Source organism: Triticum aestivum, chromosome 5A, assembly GCF_018294505.1.
Source record: "Triticum aestivum cultivar Chinese Spring chromosome 5A, IWGSC CS RefSeq v2.1, whole genome shotgun sequence".
NCBI classification, from domain to species: Eukaryota; Viridiplantae; Streptophyta; class Magnoliopsida; order Poales; family Poaceae; genus Triticum; species Triticum aestivum.
Window position 1 is genome coordinate 651,860,352 of NC_057806.1, and position 18,341 is coordinate 651,878,692.

The following is an 18,341-nucleotide window of genomic DNA, read 5'->3' on the forward strand; positions in this document are numbered from 1 at the left end:
TTATCAACATGGATAGAATGTTCAAAACAATGCTATCATAATCAATATGAGCAAATTATAAGGACATGCTATTGTTCTACGCGAGGCAACTTCAGCAGCCAGTGTCTTATCATCTACCATGAAGATTGGGAACTTCGTCGTTCCAAGGTATCCTTCAATATTTCAAAAAACTTCAGGAAATTACAAGTGATTTTCCAAAACCCTGAATCTCCTCCAGATTCCTCGGATTTTCCTGCTAAAATCAATGTGGTAGGAAAGATATGATCCATGTAAGCGTTGCTGCAAAATCAGACAGAGTTATTCAACACACGAACAAACACGACCATTCAGGAAAACATGTGCCATTTGATACATACAAGGAACACATGATAAGAGAAGAGACCCACCAGTTTACATAACTGTAACTGGGGTACGTCTTTAGTATCTCCAGCATTGACTTTGTGCTTAACGGAATTTGGTGCACAAATATCTCTCTCAGATGATTCTGGTCTCTCGTATGCCAGAAGCAAAGCAGTGGACATCTGTTAGTCAATAATTAAAACATGCGAGTAGTTTGCTGCTGGTATGGACAACACATGTTGCAACTGTGGGCCCAAAAGAATAGAATGAAATATTTTAACAATATTTAGCTAGTTCTTCTCTGCATATACCCAATCTGTCTCTCCCTGAACAGTCTTAAAACCACTATATTAGAGTTGCCAACATAAATTGTAAAGGTTGCAAGAGGGATGCAACAGTGTGTTCACTGTTCAATACTCACCGCGTGTAAAAAAATTCTTGCTTGTTAGCATAAACATTGACACTGTCACCCCACAACAGAGAACATTAAGGTTTCAAAACAGCAGAGAACATTTGAACAAAAGAAAGTTACCGTATAGCAAATCTCAACCCATCTTACATGGCATCTTGTTAACCCCAACATTTCATGATCCAAAGGGGAGAATTAAGGTGGGATTTTGTCTCTGATGAACCAGATTTCTAGACATTGTCAAGATCAAGATTCCGTCGCATGGTTTCATAACAATCAACATGTACATGGATCACTGATTAAATTCTAGCCACTGCAAATCAACACTAACAAATCTACAACATCCATGCACCATATAAGAGATCCAAATCTTGATGATAGCGGAATGCATAAAGCAAGCGAATACAAAAAAGATACCGGAACCTTATTAAGTGATCCTAATTCCATGTGAAGTTGCCTAGGAAAAATAGCAGTGAAGGATCAAGGTGGACAAAAAATAGCAGTAATATAATACTCCTTCAAGTCAGTGGCAATTCTACATGTAATCTGTGGGGTCAATTGACCCCACAGCTTATTCCGGCTGGCTTCGCCACTGAAGGTAAATAAAAAAATGAAATCCTAGTGAGTACAAGTATTTTGAATAACAAAGAATATTAAGATCTAACCATATACGTGGAATGCACGTTTCTAATATTCAAAGTATATATGAATATATGTAAATAAAAGTTTTGCTAAGGTCATAATTTGCCATACTTCACAAACATTTTACCAAGTAAATCATTTGTGACCATCCCCCTTGTGCTTCAATTTTTTTTGGACCTTCCTATCTCTACTTACATCATGGATAACATACAGCAAAAGTTAATTGAAATTCAATAGACTTCTATCAGATGACATGAGTGAAGATCAGTGCAGGTTTATGGCATTGAGCATCATCTACTAACCCTTCGACAAGCTGCAAGCGCGACAACATCGCTATCTCCTTGGAGCCCACCATCTCTCCACGTTCCTGCATGTGAAGAATTAATTAGTACCACTGGGTACATTACTTATTTAGCAATTACTAAAAATTCAGAAAATATGCAGAATATACATTTTTGTTAACCTAGCTATCTGCAGTCCAAGACAGAGCGTGACCATAATCCACACTACAACACATGAATTACTATATAGCTACCTTATGGGGCGTATATGCCTAATCCTCATATCTTCTTGTTTGCCAAAGAGTTCACCATTTGTACATAGTATTGAATGGAGAAGATTGAACATGCTCTCATGCAACTGGGCAATGGTGTGGAGCTCCATAACCGGCGGCGATGGCGGCTACAGTTGTTCTTATGGCATGTGCATCCCGACAGAGAAGTTCCAGGAACTAATTTGCTTACTCCCGTTCAGGATCTGTAATGAACATATTATTACACAAATTAATACCAACATAGTGAACAAAACAGAGAATCAAATTCTAAATGTCGTCTCACATGCTAATAATTCTACATACATGGAGTGAAGCGTGTATATGGAATTAAACAAGCTAGCATACAGACATGCTAATAGCATCAGTTTTGGGTTAACCACATAGTACTACACTGCCATATACAAAATCTGAAGAGGAAGGTACCTTCCATACGCTACCTGCACGGGAGAATCTTGTGGCGAACTGTCCGCTACCTGAACGGGAGAATCTTGTGGCGGGGGAGTTCCCGACAACGGCATGGAGGTCGGTGTGGTGAGAGCCGGACGACGGCGTGCAGTGGGTGGGGGAAAACTCCAGCAAGATATTCGATGTGTTTTCCTCGCAAACATTTCCAAGGTACCTCTTCTCTCCCGATAGAAAATAGATAAAGCAACTACCGGATAGAACTTAAATAAAGAATCTGATTTGTAGTCCATATTTCATCCACTCACCGCAATATTGTGGTGTGAAAGATTCTTGAGGAACTTCTCTTCTTCTCTTATATGCGCCCAATCGTAGAAACAAGAGCAATAAATCACCTCAGATGAAGGAAAATCTCAACAACTAAATTAGTTGGGGAAGTGCTACTCACTTGGGCTTTTTCCCAGGTGGCGTTGGTGCTCCCGACCAAAGCTGCAACCAAAAACAAACAAAGGGGAGAGTTAGTGTAACAAATGAATCGAAATCTCCAAACAGTACAAGCCAGATAAACAAATCGCAACCACCCAGCACCTGATTTACTGTGAGGAGCTTGCTGGTGTCCAGATTCATCCCGATCGAGGTAGACCTGGCCGAAGGCACTGGAGCCTCTCGTCTTGCCCTTCCGCCATCGGATCGACGGGATCTCCCCTGCTCGTCCGTTCCCATCGGCAGCGTCGACGGCTGCATGCCCCTTGGAGATGAGATCGAGCAGCCCCATACCACTTGACTTGCAGAGGCAGGAGCTGATCCGGACGCTGATCCTGGTGGAATGCTGATGCGGAGTTGATGAATCGGCGCACCGAGTCGAGTGGATCGTGGAGCCCGGCGCCGCCTGCGGCGCCAACGGGTCCCATTGCATGGGCCCTGGTATACTTTTCGTCCCTCAACTCCTGGCAGAGTCTAGATTTGGTTCCTCAACTTCAAAACCGGACAACTTGCATTCTGAATTACTAAAACCGGAGAGATACATGGAGATAGAGAGGATTACATCAAGAGATAAACATGAAAATAAAACAAAGAGATCTCCTCTAACTATCCCAACCGACGGTGGCCCATATCCATACGTGACAATGTTTAACACATACCTGCAACGAGATTTGAGTTGTGATCCTAGACAAACCCTGGAAAGGACTTGGAAGACTCAGAACTGTCCTTGGGTAAAATGTATGCTGCGGAATTGTATTTTGTGTGTGTTTCTGATCCTGAAAGGGAATGAAATTAATGCTTTTTTTTTGCCGGGAAACTAATACATTGTTTCCACAGTTCCTTTTGAAGAACCTATAGAGAATGTAGGAGAGCTTCAACTGTCAAAATCAGGCCAAAGGTTTAAAACAAAGCCACGGTTTTGGAAGAGAACTGGCGAAAGCTACCATACTTTCTGACAAAGGAGTGTATGGATCAATGAAATGCTAAAAAATAAGTAGTAAAAGAATGCAAAACATTTCCGTCGCCGGGACTTGAACCCGGGTCTCTCGGGTGAGAGCCGAGTATCCTAACCACCTAGACTACGACGGATTGTGATTGTCTAAGACAAATGCTTCTTATAATGTATTGTTGTATTCCGTCGCAAGGACCAAACTAGACGCACGTAGCCGAGGAGATGCACGTTTAACTTACCCTGGTTGGTTTCTTGTACTAACAAGAATGTACCCCTCCATTTGCACGAGATAGTTCAACATGAAAAAAGTTAATTATCCTACTGAGATCCACTAGGCTAGCTCTGCAGGAAATCAAACATGTTCAGGTGGGGCGTCGCGTTTAATATGTGCAATGGGAGGAGGGTTATATTTTGGCATGACCCTTGGGTCACACTCATCTCAAGATTCATTTCCTTGGACTTTTTATTTCCTTGGACCTTACTCATCCTTAAGGGTAATGATTTGAATTCGCAATGTTGGATGTCTAGTTAAGAGATCATCTGGTAGCGAGGATACAAATTATTTGGGAAATTTATACAGATACTCTGTGATATCTCTCTGATAAGCCAGATGATGATTGTGCGCGTGCAATAAGAATGGGGAGTACTCCACAAGTTCCATGTATAGTGCCTTAACCCTTCATTTGGCTAAACTCTGAAAAAAAGTCCACTTTTGAAGTTAAGTGTTTTTGTGTGGCAAGCATTGCATGATTGCTACGGGCCCACAAAATTTGACCAGCCAGGGCCCCTCATATAGCTTGTGCCCTTTATGTACTGCGATGGAATCCTAGCAAGTTCCTAGAGTGGATTAGATGCAATGAGAGAGAGGGTTACTTATTATATTTGGAAAAGGATGACGACGACTTGGTAGGCACTTTGGAATACACTAGTAAGCGTGCACGTGCAACGCACGTAAGTTTAGAAATTTATTTGACATCTTGATTGTCTAAATCAAATTTTTGTTCATAATAGTCACAATAGCATGTTATGTTTAACAATAATTGGTCTAAATGAAACTTCATAACAATCCAAAGTCCAAACAGGCTCATCGCAAGCAATGTGTCCGCACCATCCAATCCCATCTTGCAATTGTCGTCCTGGTGGTTCGGATTTTTGGACATGTTTGTCTCTTTCCTGCGTCGGATGGTTTTATCTACCTAAATATAATCACACACCATGAAGGCAAGCTCGAATTGATGGTGGGTTGAGTCGTCTCAACAACACTCATCCAATCGACCAGGCTCGATCCTCTACAAGGAGGGCATACCAAATCATCTCCTTTTTATCAACATGGATAGAATGTTCAAAACAATGCTATCATAATCAATATGAGCAAATTATAAGGACATGCTATTGTTCTACGCGAGGCAACTTCAGCAGCCAGTGTCTTATAATCTACCATGAAGATTGGGAACTTCGTCGTTCCAAGGTATCCTTCAATATTTCAAAAAACTTCAGGAAATTACAAGTGATTTTCCAAAACCCCGAATCTCCTCCAGATTCCTCGGATTTTCCTGCTAAAATCAATGTGGTAGGAAAGATATGATCCATGTAAGCGTTGCTGCAAAATCAGACAGAGTTATTCAACACACGAACAAACACGACCATTCAGGAAAACATGTGCCATTTGATACATACAAGGAACACATGATAAGAGAAGAGACCCACCAGTTTACATAACTATAACTGGGGTACGTCTTTAGTATCTCCAGCATTGACTTTGTGCTTAACGGAATTTGGTGCACAAATATCTCTCTCAGATGATTCTGGTCTCTCGTATGCCAGAAGCAAAGCAGTGGACATCTGTTAGTCAATAATTAAAACTTGCGAGTAGTTTGCTGCTGGTATGGACAACACATGTTGCAACTGTGGGCCCAAAAGAATAGAATGAAATATTTTAACAATATTTAGCTAGTTCTTCTCTGCATATACCCAATCTGTCTCTCCCTGAACAGTCTTAAAACCACTATATTAGAGTTGCCAACATAAATTGTAAAGGTTGCAAGAGGGATGCAACAGTGTGTTCACTGTTCAATACTCACCGCGTGTAAAAAAATTCTTGCTTGTTAGCATAAACATTGACACTGTCACCCCACAACAGAGAACATTAAGGTTTCAAAACAACATAGAACATTTGAACAAAAGAAAGTTACCGTATAGCAAATCTCAACCCATCTTACATGGCATCTTGTTAACCCCAACATTTCATGATCCAAAGGGGAGAATTAAGGTGGGATTTTGTCTCTGATGAACCAGATTTCTAGACATTGTCAAGATCAAGATTCCGTCGCATGGTTTCATAACAATCAACATGTACATGGATCACTGATTAAATTCTAGCCACTGCAAATCAACACTAACAAATCTACAACATCCATGCACCATATAAGAGATCCAAATCTTGATGATAGCGGAATGCATAAAGCAAGCGAATACAAAAAAGATACCGGAACCTTATTAAGTGATCCTAATTCCATGTGAAGTTGCCTAGGAAAAATAGCAGTGAAGGATCAAGGTGGACAAAAAATAGCAGTAATATAATACTCCTTCAAGTCAGTGGCAATTCTACATGTAATCTGTGGGGTTAATTGACCCCACAGCTTATTCCGGCTGGCTTCGCCACTGAAGGTAAATAAAAAAATGAAATCCTAGTGAGTACAAGTATTTTGAATAATAAAGAATATTAAGATCTAACCATATACGTGGAATGCACGTTTCTAATATTCAAAGTATATATGAATATATGTAAATAAAAGTTTTGCTAAGGTCATAATTTGCCATACTTCACAAACATTTTACCAAGTAAATCATTTGTGACCATCCCCCTTGTGCTTCAATTTTTTTTGGACCTTCCTATCTCTACTTACATCATGGATAACATACAGCAAAAGTTAATTGAAATTCAATAGACTTCTATCAGATGACATGAGTGAAGATCAGTGCAGGTTTATGGCATTGAGCATCATCTACTAACCCTTCGACAAGCTGCAAGCGCGACAACATCGCTATCTCCTTGGAGCCCACCATCTCTCCACGTTCCTGCATGTGAAGAATTAATTAGTACCACTGGGTACATTACTTATTTAGCAATTACTAAAAATTCAGAAAATATGCAGAATATACATTTTTGTTAACCTAGCTATCTGCAGTCCAAGACAGAGCGTGACCATAATCCACACTACAACACATGAATTACTATATAGCTACCTTATGGGGCGTATATGCCTAATCCTCATATCTTCTTGTTTGCCAAAGAGTTCACCATTTGTACATAGTATTGAATGGAGAAGATTGAACATGCTCTCATGCAACTGGGCAATGGTGTGGAGCTCCATAACCGGCGGCGATGGCGGCTACAGTTGTTCTTATGGCATGTGCATCCCGACAGAGAAGTTCCAGGAACTAATTTGCTTACTCCCGTTCAGGATCTGTAATGAACATATTATTACACAAATTAATACCAACATAGTGAACAAAACAGAGAATCAAATTCTAAATGTCGTCTCACATGCTAATAATTCTACATACATGGAGTGAAGCGTGTATATGGTATTAAACAAGCTAGCATACAGACATGCTAATAGCATCAGTTTTGGGTTAACCACATAGTACTACACTGCCATATACAAAATCTGAAGAGGAAGGTACCTTCCATACGCTACCTGCACGGGAGAATCTTGTGGCGAACTGTCCGCTACCTGAACGGGAGAATCTTGTGGCGGGGGAGTTCCCGACAACGGCATGGAGGTCGGTGTGGTGAGAGCCGGACGACGGCGTGCAGTGGGTGGGGGAAAAACTCCAGCAAGATATTCGATGTGTTTTCCTCGCAAACATTTCCAAGGTACCTCTTCTCTCCCGATAGAAAATAGATAAAGCAACTACCGGATAGAACTTAAATAAAGAATCTGATTTGTAGTCCATATTTCATCCACTCACCGCAATATTGTGGTGTGAAAGATTCTTGAGGAACTTCTCTTCTTCTCTTATATGCGCCCAATCGTAGAAACAAGAGCAATAAATCACCTCAGATGAAGGAAAATCTCAACAACTAAATTAGTTGGGGAAGTGCTACTCACTTGGGCTTTTTCCCAGGTGGCGTTGGTGCTCCCGACCAAAGCTGCAACCAAAAACAAACAAAGGGGAGAGTTAGTGTAACAAATGAATCGAAATCTCCAAACAGTACAAGCCAGATAAACAAATCGCAACCACCCAGCACCTGATTTACTGTGAGGAGCTTGCTGGTGTCCAGATTCATCCCGATCGAGGTAGACCTGGCCGAAGGCACTGGAGCCTCTCGTCTTGCCCTTCCGCCATCGGATCGACGGGATCTCCCCTGCTCGTCCGTTCCCATCGGCAGCGTCGACGGCTGCATGCCCCTTGGAGATGAGATCGAGCAGCCCCATACCACTTGACTTGCAGAGGCAGGAGCTGATCCGGACGCTGATCCTGGTGGAATGCTGATGCGGAGTTGATGAATCGGCGCACCGAGTCGAGTGGATCGTGGAGCCCGGCGCCGCCTGCGGCGCCAACGGGTCCCATTGCATGGGCCCTGGTATACTTTTCGTCTCTCAACTCCTGGCAGAGTCTAGATTTGGTTCCTCAACTTCAAAACCGGACAACTTGCATTCTGAATTACTAAAACCGGACAAGATTCGTCCCTGGACACGGTTTTGACCGGTTTTGGTGCTGACTTTTGCCGGTTTTGACTCAAATTCACGTACTTTCTTCAAATCCGTTTATTTTATTCAGGTATGCATACCATTTTCAAGTTCAAGTGCTTTTTTTTAAATCCGCGTAATTTCTATAAAAGTTCAAGAATTTGAAAAAGTACATGGATTTAAAGCAGTACACGAACATGAAAAAAGTACGTGGATTTGAGAAAAATACGCAAACATTTTTTTTTTTGCAAATTTGGAAAATTATGTGAAGTTGAAAAAGTACGTGGATTTGAAAATAGTGCGGATTTAAAAAAGGTATGTGAATTTGTAATTTTTACGTGAATGTGGAAAAGTACAGATATTTGAAAAAAGTACATGAATTTTAAAAGATTCACAGATTTGAAAGATATACACGTATTTAAGTAGCCCCGTTCAAAACCTTGATGAGCCAGCACCAAAACCGCTCAAAACCGAGACCAGGGACGAATTTTGTCCGGTTTCAGCAGTTGGGGGTGCAAGTTGTCTGGTTTTAAAGATGAGGGACCTAATCTAGACTCCGTCAAAAATTGAGGGACGAAAAGTATACTTTTCTCATGTTTTTAAAAATCTATTTACTCCAGAAGTTGATTTTTTATCAAATTGATTTTTATTTAGTTCCCCCACCCAAATAGAGTATCATTGGCCTAACGGTTTAAGCATGAGAGTGCAATGTACGATTCACACACACAACAATTTTTTAAATCGACAAACCATGAAAATATGTGACTGAATATATTTTTTTGGGGGATTTTATGACATTCCAAAAATAATTTTTCATGCGCGGAGCACGTGCTCCTGGGAGCCCAAATGGATTTCCTATATTTTCTATAGCTTCATACTCATCAGACATATACTGTATTACTCAATAAAGAATATCCAAAATCTTAATAATTTGAATTAAAATTTAACTTCCAATGGGTTCTTTATATTATTCACAACCTAAAGCACTCCTTGACTGACTTGATAAAAAAATGACACCCGTCGGACACACACACGCACACGCCGTGGCCACACACACCACTGAGGCACTGACACACTCTCTCATCTTGCTCCCGGACAAGCAGCGCCTCCGCCCTCCCCACTGCATCCCGCCGCCGGCACAGGGACCCTCCCTTGCAGCGCGCTGCTTCGGCAGGGACTGCCCCTCTGCCTCCCCAGTCCCCATCGCTGCTGAGACGGCCGCCCTTCTCTTGCCTCTCCACCTCCGTCGGCGGAGGCGCAGACTTCCTCTCCACCAGATCCTCGGTCGTGGACTCGACATGAGAGCTGGAGGGCTCCCCTACGCCTACCTCCTCCTGCCGCGGGACAAGACGCAGAATCGGAGCGAGCGCCGAGGAGCGCCGGCTAGGACGCCTTGCTCCGATGGGTTGGGCGTGTCGCGAGCCTCACCGTGGCCAAGTACCACATGCTCCAGAGTTTGATGGTCGATGCCCTCCCCACCTGGCCACCTCACGCGTGACTGGTATTTCGTCATCCCGCCTCTGCTCGATTCGGCTCCGTCCGATGGCGCTGCTTGCGCCTTGACGCCGCCGCCGTAGCCACAGCCCCACGCCTCGCACGATGGCCGCCAGAAGCCTATGCCTTGGCCGCTTTAGCTATTGTGCGTAAGCGTGATCTAATAATCAGAAATGTTTTTATGTAATCCATTGCTCATGCAATTCTATAGTCTGTGAAAACTGCTCTTTTACACTGGTACAATTGCAGTCTTAAGTTGGAACTTATTTGTAGTTTATTCAGTAACTACATAATATCTCTATATAATGCCATACCAATAAGGCATATTTGATTAGTCTTGCTTGGTCTGAACATTCTTAAATGTAATTCAGGATGCTCTAGCTAATCTTTTTTCTCATTTCTGACAAGATGCATTGTTGTTTATCTGAACAGCAGTTTCGTGGCATGAAAAAGAACATATATATAACAATGCATTCCATGGGGCTGCAGTACTGGAAAATTTCCTGATCGTTGAGGCAATCAACATGCATTTGCATAGCTTCTGTAACTCAAATGAATGCTATGTAAATAATATTTTTTTCGTCTAACTATTATCAAAATGCATGCAGGTTTAGCTCTGACAGAATCAAGTCAATCAACTATGGGACAGGTACAGTATGCAGTTAGGTTCAAGTGTTTTAGCTACAGTGCAGATACATCTTCCTTGCTTAGTCTAATTGTGATTGTCAAATGTTCCTTGATTGCTAGATTTTTGTGTACACTTCTTGTGCATATGTGAAGGGAAGCAAGCTTGGATTCACTGGATGATGTATACACACCAAGTGCACCTCGCTTTCATAATAGCAAGCAACCTCATATTGAGGTATGTTCTCTTCGCTTGCAGCCTTTTTAAGAGTTTGGTTTTTCCAGTTAGTCTCTTCTGATGGTGATGCTTGATAAGTGGTCTTTATCAGCGTGTTATCTCAGAAAATCGCTTTCTCCGGTGGTTGATAATTTTAGCTCTATATGCTTGTGTTGCAAACAGCACAAGCAACTGGACAACCATTTGTTTCATAAACTCAAACCATTGAACTTAAAAACATCACCTTCCGCAGCTGGTGTGTATCGTAGTTGAGTGACAGCAGATTGCCCAGTGGGCTTCTCCGCAGTGTGAAAATCTGTCAGAAAGAATTGATCATAGATATGATTATACTTGTGACTGCTACATCATAAAGAACAGAAAAAATGGACATACCAGGTGATATGGCCACGGGTGTCTTAGATGGAGTGCGCTTTCAATTTAGAAAGGAGATGTAGCTTTGTTATTATCCCTTGCCTCGTGTCTTCTTTTTAATATCTCATCCCTGTTTAGTGCATACCTCTCCTTTCCCTTTGTTTCTTTAATTCTTTTGGATCTGCTGTTTGACCTGTCTCCAAGAAAATCTTCAGGATCTATAAGGTCCAAGTAGGTAAGAGTTGGTGATATATTTATTTACCCTGGGTAAATAGCAAATCAAGTAAATAAGAAAGTCTTGTACATCTCATTTTGGAAATTTCAGAAATGATCAAGAGGTGAAGTCCACTTTGATTTTTACCTTGTGCAGACTTAGGTTTGTTGTAGGTCCTTGTAGTCATGGTTTTCTTTAAAAAAAATCATACATCATCGAACCATGCTGAACTCACGTGTACAGAGTATGCTGTCAACATCTTACATAGCATCTTCTATAAATCGTACACAAAATTTCGGAATCTGAACTACACAACTTTGAAACAAACTGAAAAGTTATCAGCATCTGCACTAAACATTGGTAAGTTAGCTTTAGGAGAAACATACTCAAAGAATATCTGAGTCGGCCGTTATTCATCTTGACAGTAAGGCACGATAGTCATTAAATTCGTATTACGATTCTTCGTGCCAACACTACAACCTACAACAGTAAATCATATATATAACTATGTCCGAAACTTGACATCATACAATGTGGAAGAAGGAATTAAATTGCCACAAATATATACATACCTTACTGTTTAACTGCGTTTACTCGATTGCTGAGTCTGATGAATTGCTGCATAAATAGCCCAAATGATTGCCTGGCCATATGTAATGTTGGTAAACATACAATGTAAGTACCAGAATTCGATCAGAATAAAACTTCGGCAAACCAACATTTAGTTATTTAAACAAAAGTTCACCTTATTGAGTACAGAAGTGGCACTTGGATTAAGCATTTGAAAAACATTAATGCATGGTACCCAATACCAATTGGCAGGCCAACATATAAGAAGAAATTTTGCTTAATTGTATTTCAGATATATAGAGAAGCATGTACTGATTTTTATTTGCACAAAATGATTAGTCGTAGATTGTCATAGAGATTTTGTAGTCATTTCATTCAAATGGCTTAAAACTAACATAAAAATGTGGCAATCCATTGGCACAAATAGACTTCATACAGTACTCTCAAGTCTACAATACAATACCAATTGGCAAGCCAACATTCAGAGAAGCATCTAATGAACTTAGGTTGTAGAAATTCAGAGAAGCATGTTCTGGATTTAGCAAGTAGAAATTCAGAGAAGCATGAGTGGAGGAGCCGATTCTACCGTTTCGTGTATGCTGTCTACCTTTTCCTATTATCAGTTGGGATGTCACTTTTTCTGTCTTCCATGCTCAGGGTCTTTTGATATAGAACTTGTTGACTATCTGACTTCCATGCTACAAAAGATAGGCATCTCCTAAATTATGTTTGCTAATTCTTTCATTTAGGCAAGTTGGATGTCAGTCCTTCCAATTATGTGCTTATATAATAACAGAACATATTAGAGAATAGAGATATGTTCAGTGACATGCATTCTGTTTCATGCAAAGCACATAAACTCTATATTATAGGCCATTGCATTTTGTTTACTCGGTATATTAAGAAATAGGAGTACAATTGTAGTCATGTTTTTTTATGTTACTCTTTGTATTTATGAATTTTGACCCAAATCTGCCACGAGGTGAAATTTGACTGATGTCCATCATTTTGGTCAATATTATTTTGTTCTCTCAAGCGCAGATTCTTCTAATTACTGTACTCCTAATAATTGAATATGTGGGGAGAGTCAGTGTTCCATGAAACCAGATTGCTACAGAGTTGAGCCACCTAGGTTTGTTTCCCGTCAGCTAACTTCCTACACCAAGCCGGCGGCTTGATGTTGAGGTAAAGTCTTGAAGAAAATTCTGATCGAAGTTTGTACCTGATCAAAGTTTGCTGGCTTGGTGGCGAGGGCGTCAACATGGCGACGGCGGCAGCCCGCGCTCGCATCCGTTGGTCAGCAGAGGAGAGCAGCAGGCGGCCACGGCGCCCTGCGCTCACGTCCGTGGGCCAGCAGAGGTGAAGCCGACGGTGGCGCCGGAGACTCTCGCTCGCATCCATGGGGCAGCGTAGGAGAGGCAAGTGGCGACGGCGGTCTGTGCTCGCGTCATTGGGGCAGTAGAGGAGCGGACGGCGGCGACTGAGTCCCGTGTTTGCGTCTGTGGGGTAGCAGAAGAGGAGCGGACAAGGGACAACGGCAGCGTCGATCCGCGCTCACGTCCATAGGGCAGCAGACAACAGAGGAGGAGCGGCGGGCGGTGGCGGCGATCTGCGCACGCGTCTGTGGGATAGCAGAGAGACGACGTGTTGTGAGGGCAGAGAGAAAATTACGGGATAGAAACCCCCTATCCCTGTTAATTGAGGACCAACCGGTGCGCCGGGCAGTCTGCTTGGCAGAACATTTAATCTGGGACGTTCATGTGCGTAGCAGACCCTTGATGTAATATGGACTGTTAGATGCTATTTAGTTGGATTGATCTAACGCCTCTGATAATCCTGTGTACACTTTGTGGTGTGTCTTTAGGGGAATTCATGTTTGCTCTTTTAATAGTAGTATAGATATAGATACACGTAACACTTAGACATCTGGATGATTTTTTTCTTTTGGCTTGTTCACATCATATGATCTTCATTCTTCAACGGTGGAGGCTTCTATGGCCGCAGAGGACACATGGGCTATTTGATCTCGCAATTTGAGATTGTCATGCCGTCTTCAAACATCTACCCATGAATGCTTAGTTATCGAGTTGCTCACTTAGCGCCTCTGTTTCATTGTTCTTCTTGTTTCGTAAAAAAAATCTTTTGGGGAGTTATGAGGTTTTTAGCCGCCTATGGTCGTGACTGAGGGATGGTTGGTTTGTGTTAGCCTTTTAAGTTGATTAGATAGATAATTGCTTGTGCATTGCAACTGATATAAACTAGTAGAACGCCCGTGTGTTGCTACAGGATACAATGCATACAAATGAATCAAACAATTTGTTTCTCGTACACCCGAACGTGTTCGGATCAAATGGAGCCTAGCAGGCTCTCCAAAATCCAATCGTCTGAACGGTACGGGCTCTCCCATATCCAGACCATATATGGAGGAAAAATGAGGTTGTCCGAACTATTCATCATGTTATCTCCAACATGTGGGATCAACAAAAAAACCTCACTCCACGACGCACCCTTTCCTTTTCTTTGCCAAACCCTCCTCTCCCCGCTTGGTTTCCCATCATAGAGGGACATTTTTTGCCGGAGCCCTCTCCTTTAAAACTGGATGACGTCCGCCTCACCTTCGTCATGACGTCCTCTCTCCTTCACACCGTATTTCTCCTTGGACCGCTAAGGAGGAGTCTCCCATCGATTGCCCTCCTCTCCGCCCTGATCCCCTCCCCCATGTTTGTGCCGATCCACCACCTCTAGCAAGGGGTAAGAGCTGTGCGCCGCCCGTGACACCCCCCCCCCCCCAATCCGAGCCAAAAGGGTAGATCCAATGTCCCCCGAGCCATTGCCACATTGTAACATACAGTTGAATGCCGTGTATTCCACAAAAATATTATGTTCGTTGTTGGGCACACCTCATCTTGGTCATGTCGCTCTCTCTCTCCTTCACACCATACTTATCCTCGGATCGCCAAGGAGGAGTCCCCCACCAACCGCCTCGCTCCCCCTGATCCCCTCCTCTAGTGTTCGCGCTGATCCGCCACCCTCCCCGCTCTCCACTTTGATCCCCTTCCCTCGCGGGAAATGTTGTTGTCCAGACAATTCGTCATGTTATCTCCAACATGTGGTCCCAACACAAAACCCCGCCCCATGACACACCCTTTCCTTTTCCTACCGGACCCTCCCTGAGGGAGTCCTGGATTAGGGGGTGTCCGGATAGCCAGACTATAACCTTTGGTCGGACTCTCAGACTATGAAGATACAAGATTGAAGACTTCGTCCCGTGTCCGGATGGGACTTTCCTTGGCGTGGAAGGCAAGCTTGGCAATACGGACATGTAGATCTCCTCTCATTGTAACCGAGTCTGTGTAACCCTAGCCCTCTTTGGTGTCTATATAAACCGGAGGGTTTTAGTCCATAGGACGAACAACAATCATACCATAGGCTAGCTTCTAGGGTTTAGCCTCTTTGATCTTGTGGTAGATCTACTCTTGTACTACCCATATCATCAATATTAATCAAGAAGGAGTAGGGTTTTACCTCCATCGAGAGGGCCCGAACCTGGGTAAAAACATTGTGTCCCTTGTCTCCTGTTACCATCCGCCTAGACACACAGTTCGGGACCCCCTACCCGAGATCCGCCGGTTTTGACACCGACATTGGTGCTTTCATTGAGAGTTCCTCTGTGTCATCACCTTTAGGCCCGATGGCTCCTCCGATCATCAACAACGATGCGGTCCAGGGTGAGACCTTTCTCCCCGGACAGATCTTCGTGTTCGGCGACTTTGCACTGCGGGCTAATTCGCTTGGCCATCTGGAGCAGATTGAAAGCTACATCCCTAGGCATCAGGTCAGATTTGGAAGTTTGAACTACACGGCCGACATCCGCGGAGACTTGATCTTCGACGGATTCGAGCCACAGCCGGGCACGCCACACTGTCACGATGGGTATGACCTAGCTCTGCTGCCGAACAGTACCCTAGAGGCCGCGCCCGCATCAGCTTCGACCCTTAGCTCGGAGCCAACTGCGCCGATCGAGGACGGGTGGCTAGACACCGCCTCGGGGGCTGCAGTCTCAACGGCGATCGAGCCGAACACCAGCCTCATCCTCTGCGAAACCCGTGACTCCAAGGTGCCGGACTCTTTCCCGGACTCCGAACCTTCCGCGCCCCTGCCAATCGAATCCGATTGGGCGCCGATCATGGAATTCACCGCCGCGGATATCTTTCAGCACTCGCCCTTCATCGACATTCTGAATTCACTAAGGTCTCTCTCTTTGTCAGGAGAGCCCTGGCCGGACTATGGCCAACAGGATTGGGATGCGGACGACGAAGAAATTCGACGCCCACCCACCACCCACTTCGTAGCCACTGTCGACGATTTAACCGACATGCTTGACTTCGACTCCGAAGACATCGACGGCATGGACAACGATGTAGGAGGCAAACAGGAACCAGCGTCCACAGGGCACTGGACAGCCACCCCATCCTACGATGTATACATGGTGGACACACCCAAAGGAAACGACGAGGACGAACAGGAGATGCAACGAAGGGTCGTTCCTCCGAAAAGCAGTCAAAGCGGCGGTGTAATCGCCGCTCCAAGCCCCGCCTCGACAGAGACAGCGGTCATACAGACCCAGCCACAGAGCAGTGTGAGCCGGCGAACGATGAACATGGCATCGAGCAACCGTCCGAACAAGGCAACTTGGATAAACAAACCGCACAACCCGTCCCCGGCGAAGATAACAGTCCGGACGACCTCACGCCGGACAAGTTCCTGGAGCAGAAGAACCTCCACAAAAGGCTCGTCGCCACTGCGCGTAGCCTGAAAAAGCAGAAGCGGAAGCTCAAAACTGCGGAAGATGCACTCAGAATCAGGTGGAGCAAAGTACTCAACACCACAGACAAATACGGCGACAGTCGCCACACAAAAAGCTACCCGAAGCGAAAGCTCCTGCCTGAATTTGATGAGGAGGCCTTAGAACCTCCGCAGTCAACAAATAAGGAAGCCACCCGGTCGGATAAACGACCCCATGGTCAATATAGAGCGGCAAGAGGCGCCGCACACAAGCCAGCACGCGACCCACTCAAGGATTCGCATCAAAAAGATGGCCCAGCCAGATCTATCTATGGGCCAAGAAAGCAAGCTTTAGTAAGCAATGCAACACAACAAACATCCGAACACTACGACACACCCAAATACAGGGGTGCCACACACCCCCTATGTTTCACCGATGAGGTGCTGGACCATGAATTTCCAGCGGGATTCAAGCCCGTAAACATAGAGGCGTATGATGGAACGACAGACCCTGGAGTCTGGATTGAGGACTATATCCTCCATATCCATATGGCCAGAGGAGATGACCTCCACGCCATAAAATACTTACCCCTCAAGCTCAAAGGGCCAGCCCGGCATTGGCTTAAAGGCCTTCCCGAAAACACCATTGGAAGTTGGGAAGAGCTCGAGGATGCTTTTCGGGCAAATTTTTGAAGGGACCTATGTCCGGCCTCCGGATGCAGACGATTTAAGTCATATAACTCAACAACCCGGAGAGTCAGCCCGGAAACTCTGGAACAGATTTCTTACTAAAAAGAACCAGATAGTCGACTGTCCGGACGCTGAAGCCTTAGTAGCTTTCAAACACAGCGTTCGAGACGAATGGCTTGCCAGACACCTCGGCCAAGAAAAGCCAAGAACAATGGCCGCATTAACAAGCCTCATGACCCGCTTTTGCGCGGGAGAGGACAGCTGGTTGGCAAGATGCAGCACCAACGACCCAAGTACATCCGAAGTCAAGGACGGAAACGGGAAACCGCGTTGCAGCAAGGACCAGTGCTGGAATAAGGGAAACAGCCCGAAGAGCATGACAGTCAACACCGGATTCAAAAGCTCTCGGCAGGGTCAGAAAAAGCTGCCCCTCAAGGATAAGAGGGACAAGCTATCTAGCCTAAACAAAATCTTGGATAAAATATGTCAAATCCACAGCACTCCCGGGAAGCCTGCAAACCATACCCACAAAGAATGTTGGGTCTTCAAGCAATCCGACAAACTCAACGCCGAACACAAGGGGCTCGATACACCAAGTGAGGACGATGACGAACCCCACAAGCAGAGCACCGGGAAACAAAAGAATTTCCCATAAGAAGTCAAAACAGTAAACTTACTTCACGTGGCAAAAGGGAAAAACAAAGTGGCGCCTATAGAGATACGCGCCATGCGGCCTATCACAAAGGAGTCTCGCCACTGGTTGTTAAAACCGATCACCTTCGACCATCAGGATTACTCCGGAAGTATCCGGAACGCAGGTTGGACCGCCTTGGTATTAGATCCGATAATCGATAGATTCCACTTTACACAAGTCCTGATGGACAGCGGCAGTGGTCTA

General features: G+C 44.2%; 3 protein-coding genes, 1 long non-coding RNA gene and 1 other non-coding gene across 10 annotated transcripts; 1 reads left to right on the forward strand and 4 right to left on the reverse strand.

Moving 5' to 3' along the window:
* Positions 1–1,433: 1,433 nt before the first annotated feature.
* Positions 1,434–2,497, reverse strand: LOC123108196 (uncharacterized). Its single transcript, XR_006451855.1, has 3 exons — positions 2,381–2,497; positions 1,926–2,146; positions 1,434–1,757 (listed from the first exon to the last, which is right to left on the reverse strand). It is a non-coding gene; the product is annotated as an uncharacterized lncRNA (long non-coding RNA).
* A 202-nt stretch (positions 2,498–2,699) lies between these two features.
* Positions 2,700–3,269, reverse strand: LOC123108197 (uncharacterized). The gene is made up of 2 exons (XM_044530030.1): positions 2,934–3,269; positions 2,700–2,834 (listed from the first exon to the last, which is right to left on the reverse strand). The coding sequence occupies exons 1-2, from the start codon at positions 3,259–3,261 to the stop codon at positions 2,737–2,739; spliced, it is 426 nt and encodes a 141-aa protein (XP_044385965.1). The 5' UTR covers positions 3,262–3,269; the 3' UTR covers positions 2,700–2,736.
* Positions 3,270–3,844: 575 nt separating this feature from the next.
* TRNAE-CUC (transfer RNA glutamic acid (anticodon CUC)) lies at positions 3,845–3,917 on the reverse strand. Its single transcript has one exon. It is a non-coding gene; the product is annotated as a tRNA-Glu (tRNA).
* A 3,884-nt stretch (positions 3,918–7,801) lies between these two features.
* LOC123105645 (uncharacterized) lies at positions 7,802–8,363 on the reverse strand. Its single transcript, XM_044527747.1, has 2 exons — positions 8,036–8,363; positions 7,802–7,936 (listed from the first exon to the last, which is right to left on the reverse strand). Exons 1-2 carry the CDS (start codon positions 8,361–8,363, stop codon positions 7,839–7,841), a joined length of 426 nt encoding a protein of 141 aa, XP_044383682.1. The 3' UTR covers positions 7,802–7,838.
* A 1,131-nt stretch (positions 8,364–9,494) lies between these two features.
* LOC123105646 (uncharacterized) lies at positions 9,495–13,948 on the forward strand. Of its 6 annotated transcripts, XR_006450964.1 has the most exons (5): positions 9,764–10,116; positions 10,580–10,620; positions 10,719–10,833; positions 13,010–13,100; positions 13,201–13,948. XR_006450964.1 is itself a non-coding variant. In XM_044527748.1 (4 exons), exons 1-4 carry the CDS (start codon positions 9,944–9,946, stop codon positions 13,379–13,381), a joined length of 372 nt encoding a protein of 123 aa, XP_044383683.1. In that variant the 5' UTR covers positions 9,500–9,943; the 3' UTR covers positions 13,382–13,948. The 6 variants fall into 6 exon arrangements, 1 of the variants encoding a protein (XP_044383683.1); XM_044527748.1 differs by lacking the exon at positions 13,010–13,100 and having other exon boundaries at positions 9,500–9,978; XR_006450962.1 differs by having other exon boundaries at positions 9,516–10,116; positions 10,719–13,100.
* The last annotated feature ends 4,393 nt before the right edge of the window (positions 13,949–18,341 follow it).